The sequence below is a fragment of the Antechinus flavipes genome, chromosome 3 (genome assembly GCF_016432865.1).
Source record: "Antechinus flavipes isolate AdamAnt ecotype Samford, QLD, Australia chromosome 3, AdamAnt_v2, whole genome shotgun sequence".
NCBI lineage: Eukaryota > Metazoa > Chordata > Mammalia > Dasyuromorphia > Dasyuridae > Antechinus > Antechinus flavipes.
In genome coordinates this window covers 493,946,304-493,972,417 of record NC_067400.1, presented here as the reverse complement: position 1 = coordinate 493,972,417, position 26,114 = coordinate 493,946,304, and the positions used below count along the sequence as shown (strand labels likewise).

General features: G+C 33.2%; 1 protein-coding gene across 1 annotated transcript in view; it reads right to left on the bottom strand.

Annotated features, from left to right (window-relative positions):
- Positions 1 to 26,114, bottom strand: part of ARHGAP42 (Rho GTPase activating protein 42) — a 405,542-nt gene that overhangs the window by 313,145 nt on the left and 66,283 nt on the right. Inside the window, exon 2 of the mRNA XM_051986849.1 lies at positions 13,144 to 13,239. Within this exon, the coding sequence (XP_051842809.1) occupies positions 13,144 to 13,239 (96 nt within the window). The remainder of the gene's footprint in view (positions 1 to 13,143; positions 13,240 to 26,114) is intronic.

Here is a 26,114-nt window from a genome sequence, read left to right as displayed (position 1 = left end):
TAACTATTTTAGTTCTATCTTTCCCAAAGATAGCAATAGATAGAAATCTAAAGATTGCTTATCCTGGAAATTAGTTTGTAAATTAGAAAGGACATTAGATATATCTAGTCCACCTCTACCAGTTGACAATTAAAGAAACTAAGAACCAGAGAGGTTAACTGAGTTAAAATAACTATAGAGAATTTTAAAAATTATGGACTGTGATGTGCACATATGGAATAACAGACAGCATAGTATAGAAGAAAGTAGAACATAACAATTAATTATCCTATACTGATCATTGCTCTCTTCACTATTGCCCCCACCTCTTTCAAAATATCTTTCATTCCCCTGCACCAATGCCCAGATTCAAACTCTCTGGCTATAATTCCAGGACTTTCTTCTTTAGCAATCACAGTACTCTCTCCTTCCCCAAAGCTACTGACCTCTTTAATGTCCCTGTGCTTGAAACAATACCCAAAACTTGCTTGTCCAGTACTCTGCCTGATGCTCTTACCTGTGATTAGTGGCCACAAGGGGGTGTCCCTTGATTATCATATTTCATGAAAGTTTAGAGACAGAAAGAGCTATAGAATCAATAGTCTACTCTAAACTTTAGGTCAAGGTAGACCTATAAAGGCTAATACGTTATTTAAGGTTATGCTGTTAATCAATTGGCAAGGACTAGCATTCATGTCTCTCAACAACTAGTCACTATGCAAAGCAGTTTGGTTTGAGCAGATCGAACTCTGGATTAGGAAGTTTTCACTTTAATTTCTAATTTGGGTAGTCAATCACATGACAATAAATAAACCTGCTACTCATTCATGCATCCTTCCCTCCTTCCTTCCTTCTTTTTTCCTCCTCTCTTTTCCTTCCTTCCTTGCTATTCTTTCCTTTCTTCCTTCTCTTTTCCCTTCTTTCCTTCCTTGTTCATTCCCTGCCTCCCTTCTTCTCTTTTTGAATTGAACTTTTGATTTAATTGGTGAAGAGAATTCTGAGTGAGAAACGTCTCTACCAATATAGATCATGCATTGCTAAACAACTTAATCTTAGAGTCACTGAGAGGTTAAGTGATTTGCCCAGGCTTTTATAGTCATAAAGTATCTATCAGTTTGAATCCAAATCTTTCAAACTCCTCAGTCAGCTATTTATCCACTTCTGAGTCTGACTAAGTTTCGTATTTTAATGCAGATAAAAATAGTCTCCTACATACTAGTGAAATAAATTCACAAAGCACCTGTAAATTACTTGGAGCTTTTTGGAATGGGGTTTTATGAACGATTAAGCATGGTAAATGTTCTTTTCCCATAAGCAGACATGACTCAATTCAAAAGGATATTCAAAGAATTATTTGGTACTTACAAGGCATTCCATACATTGACAATCATAAAAGAGATCAGAATTAGTGGCTAGTAGCAAAGACTGTGCAAAACATTAATGTTTCATTATATCATTAACTCAGTGCTAGTCCCAGATAATACTTGTTTCATGATGGAATACTCTATTATATGCTAAATTATAAATCATTTTACATCTTCCATACCAAGCTGAAGTGGACTGAACAGAAGAGTTGAAAGCAGAAATTATTTTTAATATGGATTCACAAGAACAGAATGCACTCTAGCAAACTATAATAAGACAATAAATTTAATTCACAGAAGGGGAGAAAATAGGGCTGAGAGTTTATTAGGCCTACTTGACATTAAGGATTTCAAACTTCTCAACTGCTAATGCAGCTGCTTGCTAAATAGTCAGTCAATAAACATTTATTAAGCATCTACTATCATGTGCCAGACAGTGTACTAAGTACACAAATAAAATACCGTCCATATAAAAGATGAGAAGTGTTAAAATGTCATATTCAGAAACATGTAAGTTGAAATCTTAACTATAAACTCATACTTCTTGCTGTGTCTTATTCTCCCACCATATTTCCCACCTTATCCCATCTTGAATTTCCTCAAACATAAGTTCACATCTCTTTCCAGATATTGGTCAAACTATAGACCTTCCCTTTCACCTCCCACTGACACCCACCTTTTTCTTGCAGAGTTCAGCTCTGGACTTTGCCATTTACTACATTTAGTGGCTTTAGGGCAGTGAAAGGTAATCCAGATACAAAGCCAAAACTATGAGTTCCTATCCTCACAGACCTTACATTCTATCATAATATGTATATATAGTATCATATATAATAATATAATAGTAGTACAATACAAGGTAGATTGGAGGTGGGGCAGGGGTACCAGCAGCTGCAGAGATGAGAAAGTAATGCTTAATTTAACTTATAAAAGAAACAAATGATTCCAAGCCCAGGAAGTAAAGATGTTTATTCCAGTCTTGGGGAAGAGAGCAAAGGAATTGAGATGGAAAACATGTAGCATGTTATATGTTAAGGTCAGTTTGTTCATATTTTAGAATGCTGAAAGGGGTGTAATCAGGATAGAAAAGCAAAATGGGACCAGTCTGTAAAGGTCTTTGAACGACAAACTGGGGAGATGAGGGAAGTGTGCTATATTTTTTATGAAAGTAGGTGGTCTTAACTCTTTGTCTACTTATGAAAACTTTTTAGCAGTTCGGTAACGCCTATGGAACTCTTTTTAAAATAATGTTTGAAAAAATCATTAAATAAAATGCATTGGATTATAAGAAAAACCAATTATACTGAAATATAATCTTTAAAGAATTTTTAAATTAACATACTTTAAAATGATTAAAATATATATACTTTTAAAAAACTAAATCTACATACCCTAAGTTAAGAACCCCTTTGCCCCAGAGGTAATGGGGAGCTGCTATGGCTTAGTTAGTAGAAGAATGACATGATTAAATATGTGTTTAATGAAAAGCAGTCTGGCATATGTAGAGAACTGAAATGGGAGAAGCTTGAAGCAAGGGGACCAACTGGAGGCTGTTGCAAAAGTATAGGTGAGAGGTAATGAAGACCTACACTGAGCTTGTGGCCACGTAAGCAGTTTGAAAGGATTGGATCCAGAACACATGGAAGGAGAAACTATAAAGTTTGGCAACGAATGAATATTTGGGGTGAAGGAAAGTATAGAGTCAGGGATAATGCCAAAGTTGCAAATCTGGAGACTAGAAGGATAATGGCACCCCTGACAGAAATAGGAAAGTTTGCAAAAGAGTAAAGGGGGGATGGGAAGGGAAAGAGTAGAGAGGGAGAATGATTCTACAAGTTCTGCAGTCTTAAATGTTAACCAGGCAGTCGATATTTCAAGACTGGAATTCTGCAAAGAAACTTGTACTAGATAGGTAGATATAGGAGTAATTTACAGATAGATGATAATTAAGTCCGTAGAAATGAATGAAGTCACCAAGGCAGAGTTGAAAAAAAAGACAAGGGGCCCAGGACAGAGGCCAAGCATAATTATAAGAACACATCTAAATAAAAATACATTAAATATTACATTTATTAATAACATTAAATACACAGAAGAGAATATAAAGAAATTCAGAGGGTGCTATAGACAAGCAGGGCAGTTTTGTTACTGTCATGTTAAAAGTTATAAATATTTTAAAAGTATATAGTAGAAGTTCACAGTTGAAAAAAGTTTTTACTAAAATTTTTCCTCATACCTGTTTTTAATAACTCTTCAAAATTTCCACTAGTATCCTATTCTCCTCCCCTCTCTCCACCCAGAAAAGTACTCTTATAAAAATATATTTTCAATTTTAAGAAAATAAAGAAAAAGAAGGGGAAAAAAGGAAAAGCCAACAAAACTAATCAATAACAAATAAAAGTCTAGGAATATGTGCATTAAACCACACTCCTAAATTTCTCCTGCAAAAAGATGAGTAAGGGGCAAAGATATACTAGTAAATGGTTTGTTTTTTTTTAAGTCTCAGAAAAAAAGAAAGTGTATGAACAACAACTTTTAACTCTGATCTTCATTATCAGCATTTTCTATCATAATAATAATAGCTAATAATAGCATTTATATAATGCTTTAAGATTTGCAAAACTTTTCAAATTTTTTTTTATTTTGTCCTTAGACCCCTGAAATGTAGGTACTATATTATATTCTCATTTTATAGATTTGAAAAACTGAGGATCAGTAAAATTAGGTAACTTGACTTAGGCCATACAAATAGTAATTATCTGGGAGCCAATCTGAACTTAAATCTCCCTAACTCCATTACTTAAGTTGTTAGTCCATCAATAAAACAATAAATCAAGCCCAGATTTGTTTGCCTCTTTCCAAAGAATAACTGTTCACAATGAAAATTTAATAAGGCCAGGCTAGGACCTGATCCCAGCACATTACTAGATGGGGTCATCTTCTCATATATTGTTCTTCATCATTTTGCAATCGTCATTCTTGTTTCTTGACTTTTTTTTTCCTTTCCATTTCCACTATAGAAGTCAATGTATGTAATGTTTTCTTAGTTCTCCTTAATTCACTTTGTATCAAGATCATGTTTTTCTTGTTTCTTTGCCATTTATCATTTTTTTTTACAGCACAGAGATCATGTATCATAATTTTTTTAGCCATTCCCCAAATTACAGACATCTACTTTGTGTCAAATTCCTTGATAACAGAAATGCTGCTATAAATATGTTGGTGTGACTTTCTTAAGGTATAAGCTTAGTAGAGCAATATCTAAATCAACAGATATGGACATGTGAGTCTATGGCCATTTGAGTCACTTGAATTGTTTTTTAAAATGCTTGTACTGATTCACAGCTCCTCCAACAATGCTAATTTCAACAATGAATCCACTCATCTTTTGTCATTTTTGTCAATTTGTAGGGGGTGAGTGTAAAACTTCCAGATTAGTTTTACTGCATTTCTCTTATTATTAGTGATTTTATGGTTGTTGATAGTTTGTAATTCTTTTTGAAAACTCCATATTCTTTAGTGATGGCACATTTTTTTCTATTCTTTGAATAATGAAATGTTCATGTTTGTTATTGTTTATTCATGTAAAAGCAATAGTAATAGATGCTTATATAATACTTTAATATTTTCAAAGCACATGAACATACATTATCTCATTTGAGCCTTCTCAAAACTGTATAGAGTAGTGAACATTAATAACATTGCCCCCATTTTAGAAATTTGGAACCTGAGGCCCAGGAAAAAGATTAAATGACTTTTTCTTAAAAAGTTAAATTAAAAGAAAGGTTTAAATTTAGGTTCTCCCAATTTTTAGATCCCAGATTCTAGTCCTATATACCATGTTCTTTACATGTATTTATGTACATGTAAAGATATACATGTATTGCATGTATTTCCACATAAGTATGTGTGTATATTATAAAAACAAACACGTGTGTGCATATTATATAATACATGCATACATATTACATTGCAAGTCATAAATGCATTATATTCAAATAATACCTTAACATGATCAAATCCAACCAAAATGTCATTTAGCCAACTGCCAATTTTTAACATTTTTTCCAATGGAAATTTCATTTTTTAATGTCCCTTAATATTTGCCTAATATTAAGCTTTCAAGGCACTAAAGCCATTGAATAGAATAAGTTATAAAATAACTGGACATCATCTTTCTTTGATTAAAATCTCTTAATCTTACAACTCATTCTCTGCCTGATTTTTCCTAAACTGATAATGTTCTCAATGTGACCTTCAGTCAGTCTTCCTCTCTCTTCTTCCAATGCATCACTCCTGGTCTCTTAGTCTCCAACTTTACTTTTGAATCCTTTCCTTCTTATTCATCCATATCTTCTAGATCCCATGCTGTAAGATCATCATGTCAAGTAATTATAAATATTTGTGATTTTCTAAGAGGAAAGACCAATAAGGAATTTGTAATTTGATTTTGTTTATTTTTTTTATATAGCCATTCTACTTCTTTTCTATAATGTTTTCAGTACTATAGTGTTGTTTTTTTTTTTATTTCATACACTGTATAATATGTTATTTTTAAAATGCTACGAAGTAATTTAGCATTAATGTCTTTTCCCATTTCTATGCCTTTGGAAAGACCTTCTCATATCTAGAATGCTCTACCTCTTCACTTTCCATCTCAAAAAGCCATTCCTGATTTCCTCAGTTATTATGCCTCATTCTCACCTACCCTCCTAAGTGTTTATCTGTTATACATTCTATATTTCCTTATTTGTGAATATGTATCTCGCTAAAAAGAACCAAAATTTCTTAAGGAACTCTCTCCTATGTCTTTCTAAAAACCAGAGACTAGTACTGTGAATAGTACAAAAAATGACTAATAAATACTTCTGGATTGATTTCTAGGTCTGCCAAGTATTTTATACACAAAATTTCCCTTCAACATATCTGCTGAGATAAAAACAATAATGATGATAATAATAATAAATTACAAGGCAGCTAATCTAGTGATGATATATGCAGGTATATATCTATATCTATCTATCTATTTACATATATATATGTATATGTATATAATGTATATATGTAATATGAATATATACATCACTGAGATTTCCACCCAAAACTTTTCACAAACTCTTAAGTTAATGAGAATTATTCATTTTTTCCAACAGAAGTCCCCCAAATCAAATACTAAACTCAAAAATTAAAACATATATATTTTATAAAAGATATATATGGCAACAAGAAATTACCTACTGCTCTTTTCTCAAACATCTAAGATCCTATACAACAAGGGGCTGGGAATCAAGGTTAATTTTAGGCAAATTTCCTCAAAATAAGGATACATAGTGAAATATTTTAAGGGGGTCATGGGGTATAAACTCCTAGGGACTATCCTCAAGTAATAATAAAGGCAGAATTGAAAGGGACCAAGGAGATTAGCTAATCTAAAAACCTCATTCTACAGGTGAGGAACCTGAGAACCAGGTAAAATATGACTTAAAAGTTGTCACACAGGTAATTCTTTAGCAAAGTTAAATCTAGCACTTTCTCATTGCCCCAAGCTACCTAACCTCTTTCAGCTACATCATGTTCTTTATTTCCCTTGCTCCCAAACTACAACAGGATCTAGCCACTAAGATCTCCATATTTACATTTATGTAATTTCCAGGTCCACCTTAACTTTTGCTTATTTATTAAGTCAGCCTTTTCAATTCTCCTAGCACCATACTCCCCCACTTCTGCCAAACCCATTCCTCCAATAGACTTTCCTCATAAAAATAGAACACAAGGTTATTTTCTCTAAAATGAATAGAATGGTTGGGGAAAGGGATAATGAAGTCATAGGTTTTAATTCAACTGTAACAAATATGTATTAAATGCAAATTATATGCAAGGTGCATAGCATAGATTTAAAGGTAGCAGGATCTTTAAAAATTTTATGAGCTGATTAAGTATAACTGCAAAGATAAAGCAGAGTACAATGAGAAATCTGAGGGAAAAAAGCTCACTTCTATATGAGGCCTGGGGAGCTCTGTGCATAGTAAGGGCTTAATAAATATTTGTGGATTGACTGATTGGTTGGACCTGAAAGGCTTCTTGGTCCCTGAGGACATTTGAAGAAAAAGGGATAGAAGCCAGTAGAAAAGGAGGTAGGGAAGGCTTGTAAGGTTAGCAACACCGTTTAAGTGACAGCAGTCCTCCATGATGTCATGGAATAAAATTTGAGAAACACTGGTACAAGAAGAGGATGGGATGGTAAATAAAAATAAATTTTGTGGCTAGAAAAAATTAGCTGCAAAGTTTACTTAAAAATCAAGGATTTTGACTTATAAAATAATGTAGTAGCAGGGTATAGAATGAAACATATTTCGGATGGGGTCAATGTGATATTTTTCCTTGACAATGAAAATTTGCTTTTTTGGTTTTTTTTTTTTTTTTTTTTTTTTTTTTGGAGGAGTGGAGGGAAAAAGAGAGAAAAATAAATTTTTAATTGAAAAATTCAATTTAATTAAAAATAAAATAATGGCCCTAGATTGATTGTTTTCTTGTGATATATACTTTCACATATGTGTGTGTGTGTGTGTGTGTGTGTGTGTGTGAGAGAGAGAGAGAGAGAGAGAGAGAGAGAGAAAGAAAACTGTCTTGTGTTACAGTTGATTCAATAATCTAATGTAATATGACAAAACAAAAAGTATAGAAAGATAAATTTCAGGTAAAGAAAACAACACAAATTGACTTTGACTAATAATAGTTATTGCTCACTTTCCCACAACTTTACCTGAAGAGAGACTGATATTTGAGATTTATCAACATATACATACATAAAATAAAATGGAGTACAGAGAATTAGCAGAAGCAGAAAATGATAGGAATCCTGAACAGAGAGGAAGAAGATCTCTAAAAATGTCAATTATTATTGCACATATTCATAGGGTTTAGGAGTGGGGGAAGACATGCCTTTGTCTGGAATATACAAAAGATGTTAATGTTTTGTTTTTTTAATCTAGATAGTCATGCTAATTTCCATTCCAAGTGTTAAGTACAGGTTATCTATTGTTGGCACTGAGCTTTTTCATCTTTCAAGTGTCCATGGCAGTGAGATCTCCACCTAAAAATATTTACAAGGAAAGTGACTCGCCCTCTTGGTAAATGTTTAACCTTCTGAGTACATAGCTCATGCTGTACAAGAGCATTCCAATTGGGTTTTTCTACACCAAAATATTGCTTTATTAACACAGAACTATAAATATACAACTTAATTCTTAAACTAGATTAAAAATGATTAATACAATGCTGTTTTATTTATACTATGTTATTTTTAAAGCCCAATCTTATTAATATTATGCTGAAGCTAGTTTATACCAATTACTAAAAAGAAATTTCATTCAGAATTTAAAAAAAAAAAAAAAAAAACGGCTAAAAATTAGGGCCATATCAAGGTCCTAGCAAAAGCTCATTTTCATAGTGCTCACACAACATACAAATGTTTACTTTGCCCAGGAATCAAAACTCATAAGGTCAAACATGTTAAAATTTATTTAGAAACCAAGCAAATTTAATTATAAACAAATCTGAATAAGTCCAACACCAAGCCTTTTACAAATGGATGAAACATGTCTGTATCTAAGCAGATGACGTTTTACAAGAGGAGGGAAACAAGAAACACAGGCCTGTGGTCTTGTAGTTTCTTCTGCTCTGTGATTTTTGTTTCACGTGTTTGGCCACTAGGATTACAATAACAGCTCACATTTAGACAGTACTTTTACTTTCAAAGGGTTCTACCAATATCATCTCTTTTTACCCTCATGACAATCTTAAGTGGTAAGGCATTGTAGTATTATTCCCATTCTACAGATAGAGAAACTGATAAGTTCTAAGTCTAAATAATTAGTACAAAACTACACAATTTCTGAATGTCAGAGTTGAGACTCAACACTAATCCTTCTGATTAAAAATCTAATGTTCTTGTCTTGTCTTGTCTTGGAAAACAGTTTGGAATCATGTAAATAAAGAGACTAAAATGTCACTTTGATTCCACTAATAGTTAAAATACTCCCAAAGAGGTCATTAATAAGAAGAATAATCCTAAATATACTAAAATATTTATAGCATCATTTGTTGTAGTATCACAAAATTGAAAACACTGTAGATGTTCATCTACTGAAGAACTGGTAAACAAATTGTGGTATATGAATGTAATGGACTATTATTGTGTTATGAAAAATACTGAATATGATGAATACAAAAAATCTTGAAAGACTTATATGATCTGATATGAAAATAAGCAGAGCCCCCGTATATGTGTGTGTGCATGGATATATTTATTAGTATATACACAAACATACACAATGACTACAATAATCTAAATGGAAAACGCAACTAAAAAAAGTGAATTTTGCAAAATTATAAAGAACAAGCATGGGCCTAAAGAGATGTAAGACACTCCCACTCACTCTTTTATAAAGGTAAATAGTCCACATGTTTGGAATATGAAAAATACATGTATTTTTTCAATTAATCAGTTGGGCTGATTTTTTTTCTTATCCTCTTTTTCTTTTAAAAAGAAACTTGATCTGTTGCATAAAAATGGATGACTCAAGAGAGGGAAAGGAGGGAATTCTGGAGATATATAAAAAAAAAGATAAAATAAATTTTTAAGATAGTTATTTTAACATTTAAATTCATCACTCTGTGTTCACTCTATAAATGAGACTATATGAATTTCTCCAGGCTTGTAGTTAGACTTGTCATTATCAATATTTGATTCCATCAATTTAGATTTGATCTAATTTAACTACCCAGAGATCAGCATTGATCTAGAAATAGTTAAAATAGCAGGCTAACAAATGAACCATTTCCTAAGGTGTAGGTATAGTAATACCTTCCTCAGGTATTCAGGGTATCCTGGAGTTCCTGTCTTTCCTCTGATCCACCTGTTTCCTAGTTAAGATAATCAGTATGCATATCCCTGCAGACACTTGCCCTAGATGCTAAAACTCCTAGTCAAAGTCTCATTGTGCTTTCTAATTCTGTTTTATTATTTTTTCAGTCATGTCCAACTCTTCATGACCCCATTTGGAATTCTCTTTGAGAAGATACTGGAATGGCTTGATATTTCCTTCTCCATCTTATTTTACAGATGAGAAAACTGAGATAAATAGGGTTAAATGACTTTCCCAGCATCAAATAATTAGTAAGTATCTCATGTCAGATTTGAACTTAAAGGATGAATCTTCCTGACTCCGCCTTGACACTTATCGAATACTCCCTCCCTCAGCTTCTGCAACTGTAAAAGGTACTGCTGCCTTCTGCAACATGGTAATTGGGAGCAAAGTGTTTTATAAACTTTTAAGTGTTATATAGGATACAGTTCTTCCAATTATGTTTTTGAATCAAGTAAGAATGCAATCTGCTTTGTAATCTTAAAATTATCTTATTCTTCTCGTCTTATTTTGTGGAACTTAGCTAGAATGAGACAGTGACTGTGATAATAGCTAACATTTATAAAGTGCTTACTATTACCAAGCTATTAGTTAATAGCTATACTACTATTAATGTTTTATATGTAATATTCTGTGAATATGTAGATAAAATACCTGCTTTTTAATAACTAAATTAAAGTTTTGGAATTTAAGCTCATGTTTACTGTAGGTTTACTGAAAACATTTCTGCAACAATTCTATGAGCATACAAAAGTGGGGGAGTGATACTCCATCATACTCTCACATATTTTTTTTTAGCTAGAATGAGACAGTGACTTTGATAATAGCTAACATTTATAAAGTGCTTACTATTACCAAGCTATTAGTTAATAGCTATACTACTATTAATGTTTTATATGTAATATTCTGTGAATATGTAGATAAAATACCTGCTTTTTAATAACTAAAGTTTTGGAATTTAAGCTCATGTTTACTGTAGGTTTACTGAAAACATTTCTGCAACAATTCTATGAGCATACAAAAGCGGGGAGTGAGTATCACTCCATCATACTCTCACATTTTTTTTTTCCTTCTATTAAGTCTCTAAGTAGTTTGGAGATTGAATATTCAATATGGCAACACTTGGTAAAATGTTCTTAAAATTTTATGGATTTATTTTTATCATTATTATTATGTATTCTTAAATAACCTTTCATGTAATGTGTTAAATTAAATTGTAAATTTCTTGGGACCTGGAATTTTGTCTAATACTTTTCTGTATTTACCATTGTTTCCTCTTACCTCAAGAGTCAGGATTGATATATTTGACAGGACTTGGAGAAACCTCAAAGAGCCTAAGGATAACAACTCAAACATTTATGGAGGTATATAGAACAACAAGGACAACAATTGGGAGTTTATGAAGGATATAGGAATTGAACATACAGTCCAAGAAAGTTCAAAGTCAAAGAGGCAGATTAAGAGAGAATAAAGAAAGAAGAGATGATAAATTATAAGATTTTAAAATAAAAAATCTGGAAAGGGCCAGAGGCAAAAAGGCCTAATCATAAATTGTAGTGAACAATGAGTCAGAAAAATTCAAGGGATCAAAAGTCTAAGGGCAGAACAAGAAATAACAATAAGAAAACCAATATGGTTAAGGAAGGAAAAAAAAAGCATGATTTTATCACATATAATTTTGTGGCAATCAAAGAATGTTTATTAAATGATTAGTATTATTTAGAAGGAAGTTTGCTTCACAAATACAGTACAATTGCTACACTATGAAAGGAGAGAAAGGGTCTAAAGATAGCCACGATTACATTCTACATTGTGACCTTGAAGGAAAGCTGCTGGATTCCATAAACTTTGTGCAAACTATTGCTGCTTGTGAAAGTCTGAATTACAAAACTCTTTGAAAGATTGTTAATCCTTGGCCTAAGTCATCAATGCATATGTGATATTTACTGTAGTACTGGATTATGTGTGAAGAAATCTTGCTTAGGACTTAGAAACATTTACTTAATAATAATAGTGAAACATTTGTTTTAAATTTCATAATTTATATTTTCTAATTTTAATACACCTTAATTAAATTAATTAAATTAAGTTTAAAAGCAATGAAATTAACTTTTAGGGGAAAAAAAGGAAAATTACTAACTAGACAGCTGTTTTCTACATAAACATTTCAACTCTTTATCTCTCAATATCTTATCTATTCAGAAACTATGCTATTATACCACTCTCAAGTACACTGTAGGGTTTTCTCATAGATAAGGAAGAAGACCTTGTGAAACTCTCCTTTTGATATATCAATGCCCAATTTTTGAGAGGAGAATACTATCTTATTAAAAAAAAATCAAGTAGTGATATAACAAATATAGAAAATATAGTAAACAGTGATATAACAGTTTCATTCTTCTTGTTTAACACTATAATTGTTCCATAAGTCCCCTTCCCCACTAATTTTCAAGTATTCTAATTAAACTTAGGTCTCCAAAGACCAACAGCACTTAATACAGATTCCTATTTATTTATATAGGTATCTAAAAATACTGTGACTATTATTCCCCTTAAGGGAAGAGAAAGAGGATATTACCTGACTTTTTCCAGAAGGGAAAATCAGATTATTGAATAATCATTCTATGATTTTTCCATGATAATATGGAGGAAGCTACTGAGCATAAATAATCAAAATCTTAGCCTCCCTGATCATTTTATGACAATGGTTCCACAAAAATGAGTCAATTTATATATATTATTTTGTCTATCAAAGATAATATCCAAAGCTTTATTTGGCTATTTCAGACTATGATTTGCTTCAAGGAAATAAAAATCATATTGAAGTAGACTCCTGGTTATACTCATGGTTATAAATGAAAATAGGTACTTACCAATACTAATTTCATCATCAGTTTCAGCATCTCCAATACATTCAAACTGGAAATCTTGCAATGACTGTGAAAATTTCTGTACTGCCATGGACAGATCTGTTATTAAAAGATAAACCAATAATTGGTTAATCATATACATGATAATTCAGTATTTTCTACCTCAATATTATAGTATTTTAACATTTACTTAGAGTTCAATTAATCCTTTCTGAATTATGAATTGTGTTGGACAAACTAGGCTAATATAAGCCAAAACCAACAGTCTTCACAGAAGTCTCACCCCTGTTAATTAAGATTACTTTTTTTCAAAAAAAGTTAGGTGTTAAAAATAGTAGAAATGAATAACATAACTCCCCCCGCCAAATAGCTATATTTTAATAGGAAATAACTCACTGCTAAGATGAGTCATTCCTGAATGAACTGTTCAATTGGACCAATTTGTTAGAGCAAAGTATAAAATTTTATAGAACTTAAGTAAGAATGAAAAAAGAAAGAGAGACAGTATGCAACTGAAACAATGCAATTCTGACCCATTATTGCTGATGTTAAAAAATGGATAAAGGATTGAAGAAACAACATATACATTGTTTTTGTTGTTCAGTTTCAGTATGTCTGACTCTTTATGACCTTATTTGGGGTTTTCTTGGCAAAGCCAATGACCTAGTTTGCCATTTCCTTCTCCAGCTCATTTTACAAAAGGAGAAAACTGAGGCAAACAGTGATTTTTGCCAAGAGTAACACAATTAGTAAGTGTTTAAAGTCAGGTCTTCCTGACTATAGGCCCACCCTCTATCCACTGTACTACCTAGCTGCCCCTTGGTTAGATAATAATAATTTCATACAGAATTTTAACCAATCTAATCCATTTAATTCATGCTAAATAAAATAAACAACAACTCTTACAAGAAGACAAAAAGAGCCTAAATAGTCCCTTAGGTGAAGTGTCTTGCTAAACATTGAACAGGTAGAGACACAGCTGGGATGTGACAGCAAATCTCAAGTCCCCTTTCTAACTCTGATTCCACCCTTCTATTATATAAAGCAGCCTCTAAAATTTTCCCACTTCAATTCTAAGTTCCATCAGAATAGAAATGGTGTCTATCTTTGTATCTTCCAAATCATGAGGCATCCTGCCTTACTTCTTACTACAGTAGACACTAAAATACAGAATGCATAAAAGAAATGGCCTCTCCTTCCCTCTGTCTTACAGTAAGATTGTTTTTAGCACAGAGTGACCAGAATTTATTGACCCATTGAAAACAGCCTCCTTTTCCAGACTCCATGGACTACAAAAAAGAAGCAGAAAAGTCCTACTTGGGCTAATAGTATTTTCTGTAAGAAAGCATAGAGTTGATGAGTATCAAAGAACTCCAACAAAGAGATGAAAATTTGTGTTTCAAATTTTAAAAGAGATCACCTAAAGGAAAAGATCCATTTTTTTTTTCATCTCCCTGAAGGTGAGTTTCATGTAGCTTCTTTAAGCAAGAAGCTGGATTAAAAAGTGCTAATAATAATCTACAATAAAATACCAACTCCATGGTAAACTATGCTAAAATATCAACAAGTTTAATGTCTGGCTAGAATTTAGCTCCTAAACATTTCCCCTTTCTTCTCCCTCATACATTCCAGTTTCCAGGCAAACTGGCCTATTTACTCTTCACTAGAAAGGACATTCCATCTCCCTGCTACATGTGTTGCCACAGATTGGACCTCCCTTACCTTAATGAAATCCTTCCTTAACTTAACCTTTTAGATCCCTTAACTTCCTTCAAGTTTCTGTTTAGGCACCTGCTCCATAAAACTTTTCCAAAGTCTGTTCATTTTTACTGCCCACTATCTCCTCCAAAAAAATAATTTTATATGCAACATATTAATTATCTTAATTTATACATAGTTGGAGATGGAAGTAGGGAGTCAATCAGAGTTAAATAACTTGTCCAGAGCCACACTGCTACTAAGTACATTTAAGACCAATCTGAACTCAACTTTTGCTGACTCCAGAGCTGGTGCTCTAGCTACTCTACCACCCAAATGTCCCAGAATGTAAACTTTTTAAAAATAATAGTGTTTTTTATTTTCAAAATATATACAAAGATAGTTTTCAATATTCATCCTTGCAAAACCTTGTGCTCCAAGTTTCTCCTCCTATTCCCCTCCCCCTATGCAGCAAGCAATTCAATATATGTTCAACATGCAATTTTTCTAAACATATTTCCATATTTAGCATGCTATACAAGAAAAATTAGATCAAAAATGGAAAACATGAGAAAGAAAACAAAAAGAAAACAAAAAGGGGAAAATATTATGTTTTAAGAATGTACTTTTTAGACAGTTGTCTTTCTATGAGTTCATTGACCAGCATGTTAAGCATATGCTTTTGAATGAATAAATGAATAGAACCATACTTGTAAGGGTTAATCTATAAAAGTATTTTAACATTTCAAGGATCCATGATTTTATTGATGTATAGCTTCTTCACTTACATAAACTTCCAGCACTTGATAATCAACCTTCTGGTGAAGAAATTCTCCCAACTTAATGACACTCTGTCCTCTGTTTAAAGACTCAATCTGACTAGAAACCATTCCTGCTTGGCAGAGTTATGCTTCAGTGACATCAGCTTTGATGAGACATTGGAATGGGATTTTTAAATATGTCAAATTTTTAAATTGGCATTTACTTAATTTCCAAAATTAGAATCACCCTTAATACGAACAGGCATATAATTATCCATCCCTTTCCTCCCTCCCCATCTTGGCCACACTGAATATGTGAATAATGCACAAATAAAAATAAGCTCAAGGGAGCCTCATTGCAAAAACAAAATGTGATGACAATGAGGTGACAGTCAATGAGTAAAGAATTGGACCTAGTATCAAGAATAAATTGGGTCAAATCCAACCTCAGACATTTACTAATTATGATAATTCTGGCAAGTCACATGCCTTTCTCTTTGCCTCAGTTTCTTGAAATATAAAATGGAGATAATAATAGCACTACTTCTCAGGGTTGTTGTGAGAATCAAAAAGTTCTTAGCCCAGTGCCTGGCACTATCTAAATTATTATTCCCAAGCCCTTTTCTTTTTCCAACCAATTTAGGAGAGTCATATGAGGCAATAGTGATATGTTCTTACAATGTTCCCTCACGGTTTATCAATAAAAATCTGGAAGAACCAGAAAAATGGGGGAATGAAGAGAAAATCTGGGAACAGAAAAAAATTATAAAGTGAAATATACTTTGTTTCACTTATATTAAAATCAAAAATTTCAACAAAACAACTTCAAAATATCAACAGAAACATACTGGCTAATATCAGACGCTTGAGAATACCAAAAAGAAAACTAATCTCAAAGGTAATTTTAACCCAAAACATATTTTGGCCCAGCTATGTAACTTTTGGCAAGTTACAAAACTTTGCAATATCTGTTTCCTTACTTGTAAAATGAGCACAGGACCACTCTTGCCCAGCGGGGTGTGAGGCTGCAATAGCATAATCACAGGGCAATGTGCACCAAGGAACCTGCCAAGGAAAAAGTCCTCACTTCATCATTATAAGAGCCTAGAAAGCCCTCTGTCCTGTAGAACCTAAATACAGCTTCAACTAAATGGAGAAAATTTGGTAGCAAAATTCCTGTCAACTTCAGGGGTAATGTTATAGGAAAAGGATCTCCCATCTATACAACTTCTCTTCACACTCTACTCCACCCCTTTAACCCTGACCTTAAACTTATATGTATGATGAGGAAATGTAGTTTGCTTTCCTTTATCACAGAACAGGCACAAAACCAAAACAAAAAACCAACTAGGTAGCATGATAAACTGGGATTAAATGCCTTCAAATGCACTGGTACTGAGTATAACTTTGAAAAAAAAATGTTGTCAATGATTGGGAATTAGCCATAATTGTTCTCGCAGTTTTATAGTTAATCCTATGTACCTTTTGGAGCATACCATCTGAATCTACTCTAAAGACAACAAAGAAAAAAAATATGAATTCAGGCTTGAAGATGGCAACTGCAGGAGTCTCCAAACATTGAATGTTTGGAAAAGAGTGCAAGAAAATAACATACTGATAGCAGCTGCAAAAGCCTTCGCAACGCACCACAGGGCTTAGCAACCCATGAGCAAAAGCATATATTTATCGCTCTCTTTTTTCGAAGAAGAGATGTAGGTTTGCATCCCAACTGAGGATATAGCTAAGACTGTCTTAGCAAAGCATAATCTTGCAGCCTTTAAGTCACCTAGTGAGAGAGAAGATTATATGGAAGAGAGGTTTGCCTCTCAGGTGGTTCAAATTACATTTATACTTTGGAATGACTATTCAACAGGAATCAAACAACTCTCACTCACTCTCACTCTCTGTCTCTCTGTCTCTCTCTCTCTTTTTCTTTTCCTGTATCCCTACAAGATCTTCACTGCAGTTTTAAAAGATTTGAATGTTTTCTGGGCTCTTACTATTTCCTTTCTCTTTTCCTCTCTCCTCTTGGCTCTCATTTTCACAACTAAAAAGGAGTGATACTTATGGTGCATTACTAACATTAATTATGACAGGTATAATTTATAATGTTGTCATACAGGGAAACTAGTTCATACATCTAATCTTGGCTCCATCTCTGCCCAATTCAATGTGCAACTAACTGAGCAACTTACCTTGACACCTACCACTGACTGTAAGCCATACCTATAGTATGCTGCTCACTCACTCTCTATAGCAGTGGTTCTCAAACTTTTGTTTTCAGTATCTTTATCCTATTAAAAATTATTGAGGATCTCTCCAAAGCATTTTTGTTTATCTGGATAATATTTATAGACATTTACCATATTGGAAATAAAAACTATTTTTGAATTTGTAGACCCTCTAAAAGGGTTTCAGAGATCCCCAGGATTCTCTAGAGTCTAGACCATATTTTGAGAACCATTGGTCTACAGAGTAACCAAGAGTCCCCTTTTTATCTTCCTGGATTTAGAAAAAAGAATTCTAAATCCTTTTAAATATAATTTTTTAAACATTAGACTACATTTCTGATTCGATAACTTAAACTTCTTTTAAAAAATATTTAGTTTTGCTGATATTTTTGGCATTTTCTTTTTTTAAAAAAAGTTGTTATATACAAAGGTTTTCTGAAAGGTGGGGCAGAAGGATAGGAGAGGAATTTGTAGTGATGTAAAAAAAAATGATGCTACTAAAAATTTACTTTCAAAAAACACTATTCATTGAATGTTTACAATATCACAATGAATTTTTACTTTACTATTCATTACTATGATTCCTACTGAATTTCAACTAAGTAAAGAGATTTCAGGGATAGATGGACAAAAGGAACAAAAATAGAACAAGTTGAAGAAATTGAATTCTCTCTTGAAGAAATTATTCTCGTGTCTGACAAGAGCAGAGATTTGGTCCTTTTATGCTTCTCCCAACCTGTCACCCCTATCCTTACTAACAATTCTGAATGTTAGAATCAAACCCTTCTCCAAGATGAAAGCTAAATAAAAACATCAGAGAAAGTACACCTGTGTAAGCTGCTAACAACTATACTCTGGAGGCTCAGTTCTTCCTTACTTAGGGGAAAGAGACCATAATAATAGAGAGATTTTCCCTATGGAGCCACAGGCCCTCACAGCTTTCTGCCAAGCACATAGCAGCACCCAGAGTCTATACCAGTTTTTCTATTTACATGGCCCAAAAGTTTGTAAAGCTTTTATGTCTATGTTCACACCAGTCCTTGGAAGAAACCATAGCATGTCTGAAAAACTAAGCCATTAGTATTCTATATGAGATAGTTAAGCTGCAGTAGTGATCCACCAATCCCAAGAAGCAACACTAGAGTTTCACTTTATCTGAGCATTTTGAAAAGCTTATTAAACATCCAGGACATATTTATGCAGATTGACTGGTTGTACTTGTTTACCTATCAAGAGTAATTTGTTTTTATTCCTAACTCAGTAAAATGAATTTCATTGATACTTATGACAGGCGGGGCCCTCTTCATAAGCCTCGGAGAAATTCATGTTAAGTGTTACAACCTATTCCTTGTTGACTCCTACCTTTGATGATAACACTCTCCTACAATTAAATATCATCTGCCATTAAAAATTTTATCACCTCCAGTCCTTATACAGTGGCTGCCTAATGAGTGACTAAGTGACAAGATTTGTGATACTTGGAATTAAGTTCATGTAAGCAAGGATGCAGAGAAATAGCAGCAAAATTAGTAAGCAAAAACATTCTAAGGAAGGGAATGACAAGGAGCCTTTGAGAGTCAAAAGACCTGAATTCATACCCAAGGTCTCTATGCCCTGTAGGATAGACAAATCATTTACTTCCCTGTATCTCATATTCTTCATCTGTAAAAGAGAAATAATAATGACATCTGCGAAATAGAAATGAGAGCAAAAAGCTGGGCTCTTCCAACCCATTACCCCACAGTGGAGTTAGGAAGACTCATCTTCCTGAGTTCAAATCCAGCCTCAGACATTTACTAGCTGTGTGAATCTGGGCAAGTCACTTATCCTGTTAGTCTCAGTTTACTCCTCTGTAAAATGAGCTAGAGAAGGAAATAACCAATCTCTCCAGGATCTTTGCCAGAAAAACCCCAAATGGGGTCAACGCAGGACTTAAATCTCAAAGTCTTGTAACTCTTAGCCTTCCACTCCTTCTAATTATACTGCAAATAAAATGTCAAGTGATATTATACAGCTATGGATGATGAAGATGCAATACCCAAAATAACAATCAAGAGAACATGTATAGTTTTAATGAAATATTTCAAGCCAAATATAAATGATGATGCATCCTAAGCTGTACAGGTGGAACCAATAACCTAATAATGGGTTTTGAAGTGTACAATTATCCCTCAATCTATGGAAAATAATAGTAATAACAGCTGCAATATCACTTATATTTGGATAGCACTTTAAGGTTTGCAAAGTCCTTGTCCTATGGCTCTGACCACTGGCTACCTAGGTGACTATACTAGTTTTCCTACAAAGCTAAATTCTGCATATTAAACCCAAATTTTCTATTAATTTCCCTTATATAATAAAAGAGTTGTTACTATGAAATAAAATTGCCCAATATATTAAAATCATCTGAGGAATAATAAAGATACAGAATAATCAATAATAATCTGAAATACACAAACAAGAAGGATAAAAAAGAAAATCAATGAGAGAGTGAACAAATTTTAAATAGGCCAAAAACACAATAGAATTTAAGTCCAAATAACTATGAAGTAGAATAAGGAAGGCTAAGAGACATGCTTTTGCAGCAGAAGGAATTTGGTTCATGGAAAGCTAGTTCCCCAAATAGAAGTCAGCCAGATCTATTTCTTCTCCTGAATTCTAGGTCAAACTCAAAGAACATATGCCAAATATGCTCCAACAGCATTATTATAATGCTCTATTCCCATATACATAATAGTAAAACCATCCTATTTGAATAATATCCCTGTACATTACATACTACACGAGGAAGCAATAATGACACTTAGGAAGATGAATTTAGGCATATGAGGTAGGCTTGATTAACTGAACACAAGAAAAATCTATGATGGAAGCAACATAATTTTAACGGCAACAGGGAATTCTCTCTGTTTTATCTATCATAGTTTAGGTAAAAGGAGAGGATAACTCTCAACTTGACATTACACTTATGTTTTTTAATCACATAATCTGCTAAATTATGAACTCCTTGAGGCCAGAGGCAGTGTCTTATTCATCCTTGTATTTATTCAAGTGCCCAACATAATACTGTACATAAATAAGTTATATTTAGCACCACCCCCAGCTAGTAATTTAATGAATAAATGCACAGAGCTAATAAAATACAAATATATCTTAACATAAACAAAAACTACTGAAAATCTTGCAGTACTCAGCATTCACAAAATTTTAACTATATAGCTTTACTTAAGTTTGTTTTTAAAAAGTTATACAGAATAATGTGTCAAAAATATCAAATTAGTTTTAATTTTAACTGTCAAAGTTGCTGATCTGCCTCTTTTAGAGAAGTATTCCTTAAAGGCACCAATAAAATCACATATCCACCTATTTTCACCTTCTCCATTCAGTAGTTATTTTTTCCTTAAAGGGCTAAAATGTCAGAACATTGGATAATTAAGGATAAAAACTGTATAACACAGGGCATAAAGCACCAAGTTAAAGTCAAGAAGATCTAGTTTCATATTGTAGCTCAGATACTTTTTAAGTGTATAAGCCTGGGCAAATCATTTAAACTCAGTGCTTGAGCATTCTCATCTAAGCTAGGTAGCTTGTACTTTTAAAATGCTTCTAAAATGCCTTCTAACCTTAAATTTATGATCTTATGGTCCTATGAACAGGAAGGGAAAATTAAAAGAATATCTATAATTCATCTTGATGATTTGACAATACATCTTTATAATATGCATAAAGATAGGAAATTAGGCTTTTCAGTACCAGTGTCAAATTCTCTGTTGTAGAGAATGTTCTTCAGTCAAAAAAAGAAAAAAAAAGAATAAGCATGAAAACTAAAATTTTATTTGATAAAATTTTTTCACGGGGAATGTCTTGCAAATAGAAAATGAATCTGACAAGTGGAGATACTTTCTATAAAGACAGCCTTTCTATTTCAGTGGTGAAGAACCTCATCTCTTTAATGCTATTAGACAAATACCAACTGATCCCAGGTCCATTACTGTCTTATCTTTTGCCCATGAAAAAGGGTGGTGACCTTCACAGGCTAAAAGAGATAAAGATAAAGATAAAACACAAGGCTGTTCTCTTGTCTAACCCTTCCCACCTTATCTTTAGGTCATTTTAAAACTGGCAAAGTGATCTAGAAAGAAATCCTTCAACAAACACCTCTATTCTCTACTAGATGCTGTACAAAAGCATTAAATAATTTCAACATAAGCATTAAATGTTCAATTTACATGTAACATGCTACACATATTCAGACTTTTTCAATGTATTGATCAGTTACTGTAAATTTTTCTTTTACTTATCTAAATATTCTTTGCCATACAGAATGACTCTTTAGTAAGGAGATATGGGGCATAAGAGTATATATAATGTAAGAAACAGAAAATATCAAAAACATATTTTTTTTAAATTCCCTTGCATATCTATTTTAAAAAGATATTTAAATTAGAAGGGACTTCAGTGAAAACAAAATCTTTAAGTGTCTTCAACAATCTTTAGTCCTATAAATGATATATAAATGTAGCTAGCTAAGAAGTTCTAAAAAAGCTTTACTTGACGATAATAAAACTGGGGGAAAAAAATTGTCTATATTTTATCCAAAATTTCTAAGAAGTGATAAATTCCACAAATACACACAAACATAGACTTCACTGTTGCAATAGCATAATTTAAAATAGGAAGTTAGAAGAATGAAAATTGGCCCATCTTCCTACCCTGGGGAAATAAATTTTTGAATAGCATAATAATGCAATAAACCACTGTATTTCTTGCTTCTCTTCTGACCAACTTAACCCTTCTTTCAATGGCTCTTTTGAGAATCTCCTTTTTAATGCTTAATAATTCCTCTCTCTTCTCTAAGTGACAAATACATAGTCATTTTGGTTAAACAAGAACCCTAGTTATCTTAGAAAATTTTTTTGTTTCATTTTTTCAGCTAAGTCAGCAGCCATTTATTAGTTATCATCTACAAAGTACTACAAGATAGGGATACAAAAAAAAAAGCCAAAACATTGGTTCTTGCCCTCAAGAAATTTGCAATCTAATGGAATATTTATTAAACCCATACTTTAGACATGGTGCTGTGATAAAAAGAACACAATTTATTTAAAACTAGTCTTTTCCTTCTCAAAATTAAAAAAAAAAAAAGACAAGTTAAGTGTAACATCAAGTAGAAAATGCCAACACGTAATTAGAATGCAAACATAAAATGCTTAAAGAGTTTAGAGGAGAAAGATTTGCTTCAGCTTATGGTCAGGTAGAGCTCTGAGCAGGATGCCTAAAGGAAGGGATATCTAAGCTAGATCTAAGCAAAAGAATTAAGATGCTGGGGGGAAAGAGAGAATGAGATAGGAAAAAAGAAGAAAGGATATTTCAAAGGTTCATAAAACATGTTTTTTTCATCTACCTATTAGCATATAGCTGACTATCAAACTGCCACTCAAAAAGCACTTTTATGCACCTTCTATGAGCCAGATATTGTGTTGCAGATAGGGAAAATGGTAAAAATTAAATGATCCCTCGGTGCATTAAGTTTAGCCTCTAGGCTCCCAACAAAAAATTTCTGGCCTTTATCTGACCTCTACCATTTTAAATATAAAAATGTACAGAGTCCCAATAGAAACTACATTCCTTCTTTGGTGGATTTTCCTGCAAAGCAAATATCAAGTCAAGGAAGTCAACAAGAATTAAAATAATTTCAAGATTCTTGTTACAATGTTAAGCCCTGGAAATACCAAGAAAGACCCTACTGAGGTCCAGGCCCATAAGGTGCTTACATTCTAAAGAGGTAGAAATATGCACATAAATTTCCATACTTCAGGAAGCAATCTCTGAGAGAAAATGAGGGAAGAAAGGATGAAAAAAACCAAAAAAGACTTTGGTCTGAAGATGCAATTTGAGTTGAGACTTGTACAAAATCACCAGACACAGAGAATGAAGGAGAGCTTTATGGGCATGGAAAAACCAAAGTATTCTATGGGAAGAACCACAAGGTTATCAAAGCTGGACTATAGAATATTTGATGGGAAGTAAAATGTAAGAAGACTGGAAAGGTTTAGGAAGAAGTGAGATGGTATAAAAGGCTGTTAACCCAAATATAATATTTTATATTTAATCCTAGAGAGAGCCACTAGAGTTCCTGAGTAGGGACTTATGGAACAGAAATGACCCTGGGTTCCCAGCAGTTTGTCATGAGAGTATAAAATCCCTATAAGCTATTGCTATTCAAGCTAGAAAGGCTTTGCTAATAGAGGAATTATAATGTGGTGCAGAGTGCTATCACCTGTAAATCAGACAGTCTGCACTTTGAATATTATCTGGATATTAACAGGCCTGTTTCTACATCTACAATATGGGGATAATACTGGCACTGCCCATGTTTTCAAGGGTTCTGGGGTTCAGATGAGATCATCTACGTAAACTGTTTTACAAACCTGAAGCCTCATTTATAATTGTATATGTGCCATATACAACTACTTAAATAAGGATCTGGTTACGGTTAGTGTGTCTGTCACCTAATAACCAATTGATTAAGAAGCGGGGCATTTCTTCAGCCATAACTACTCATGAAGCACAAAGAAACACACAATTTCATTTGGAAGAGACTTCAGCAGTCATAGTCAAAGTCTAGTTCATTCTCCTCCAAAAAAAGATTCCCACTAAAATGTATTCATTAAGTGATCAGCTAGACTTTGCATTAAGATATCCAGAGAAGGGGGAACTACTTACTACTTCCCAAGGTAGGCCATTCCACATTTGACTAGTTTTAATTATTAGGAAGTGTTTCTGAAACATTAAGCTTACAAGTCGATTTTTGTAAATTCCATTCATTTTTTCTGTTTCTTAAAAGGTGAACATCTAAAAAGTGTTCAGGGGTTACACTCTAATACGGAGTAGAGTGCTCTCAGGGATCTTTTGATATACTTAACAATAGGCAGTATGGTAGGTGACAGCTGCAATATTGCCACTAAGGAAGCATCTGCTATCTTTGTTCAGCCTTCATGATTCAGGAGTCTACTTTATCCATCTGACATCATCATAGCTAACACTTACAGAGTGCATTGTTTTGCAAAGTTCTGTATACAGACTGTCCAATATGACATTCAGTTTCCAAATTTCAGCTCTAGTGTCTGTATAAAAATAGTCCTATGGTGCTTTTCTCCTCTAGCCATGTAGTCAATTACTTTATTTATCTTACTGACTTAAATTGCTCATTAGATTACAAGTTCTTCTGGAAAGTGAGTGGATACCCATCAGTTGGGGAATGTCTGAATAAGTTATAGTATATAAATTAAAATGGAATATTACTATTCTATAAGAAACAACCAGCAGGATGACTTCAAAAAGGCCTGGAAAGATTGGTATGAATTGATGGTAAGTAGAGTAGAACCAAGAGAACCTTGTACAGATCAACAAGAGTATATGATGATCAGGGGAAGCTAGGTGGTACAGTGGATAGAGCACCAACCCTGAAGTCAGGAGGACCAGAGTTCAAATTTGACCTCAGACAACTAACACTTTCTAGCTGTGTGACCCTGGGCAAGTCACTTAACACCAAATGCCTCAGGGGGGAAAAATGTGACGATCAATTCTGAGCTCTTTTCAATAATGAAGTGATTCAATTTAATTCCGATAGATTTGTGATGGAGAGAGCCTTCCGCATTCAAAAAGAACCATGGAGACTAAATGTGGATCAAATTTTTTGTTGTTTGCTTTTCTCTCATTTATTTTCCTTTTTCATTTGATTTTTCTTGTGTAGCATAATAGATGCGGAAATATGTTTACAAGAATTGCACATGTTTAACCTATATTGAATTACTTGCTGTCTAGGTAAGAGGATAAGGAGAAAGGAAAGAGAAATATTTGAAACACAGAGTTTTGCCAGGGTGAAAATTGAAAACTATCTTTTCAAGTTTCTTCCTTGTAATCTATCAAAGTTCCAACTCCCTCAAGAGCAAATTCTATGCACAAATAGTAGCATATAAACTCCACTGTGTCTAATAACCTGCAGTCAATAACATATTTATTGATAATTACAATCCCTTGTGGGAAAACTGGGACACTGATACACTGTTGGTGGAATTGTGAACACATCCAGCCATTCTGGAGAGCAATTTGGAACTATGCTCAAAAAGTTATCAAACTGTGCATACCCTTTAATCCAGCAGTGTTTCTACTGGGCTTATACCCCAAAGAGATACTAAAGAAGGGAAGGAGACCTGTATGTGCAAGAATGTTTGTGGCAGCCCTTTTTGTAGTGGCCAGAAACTGGAAACTGAGTGGATGC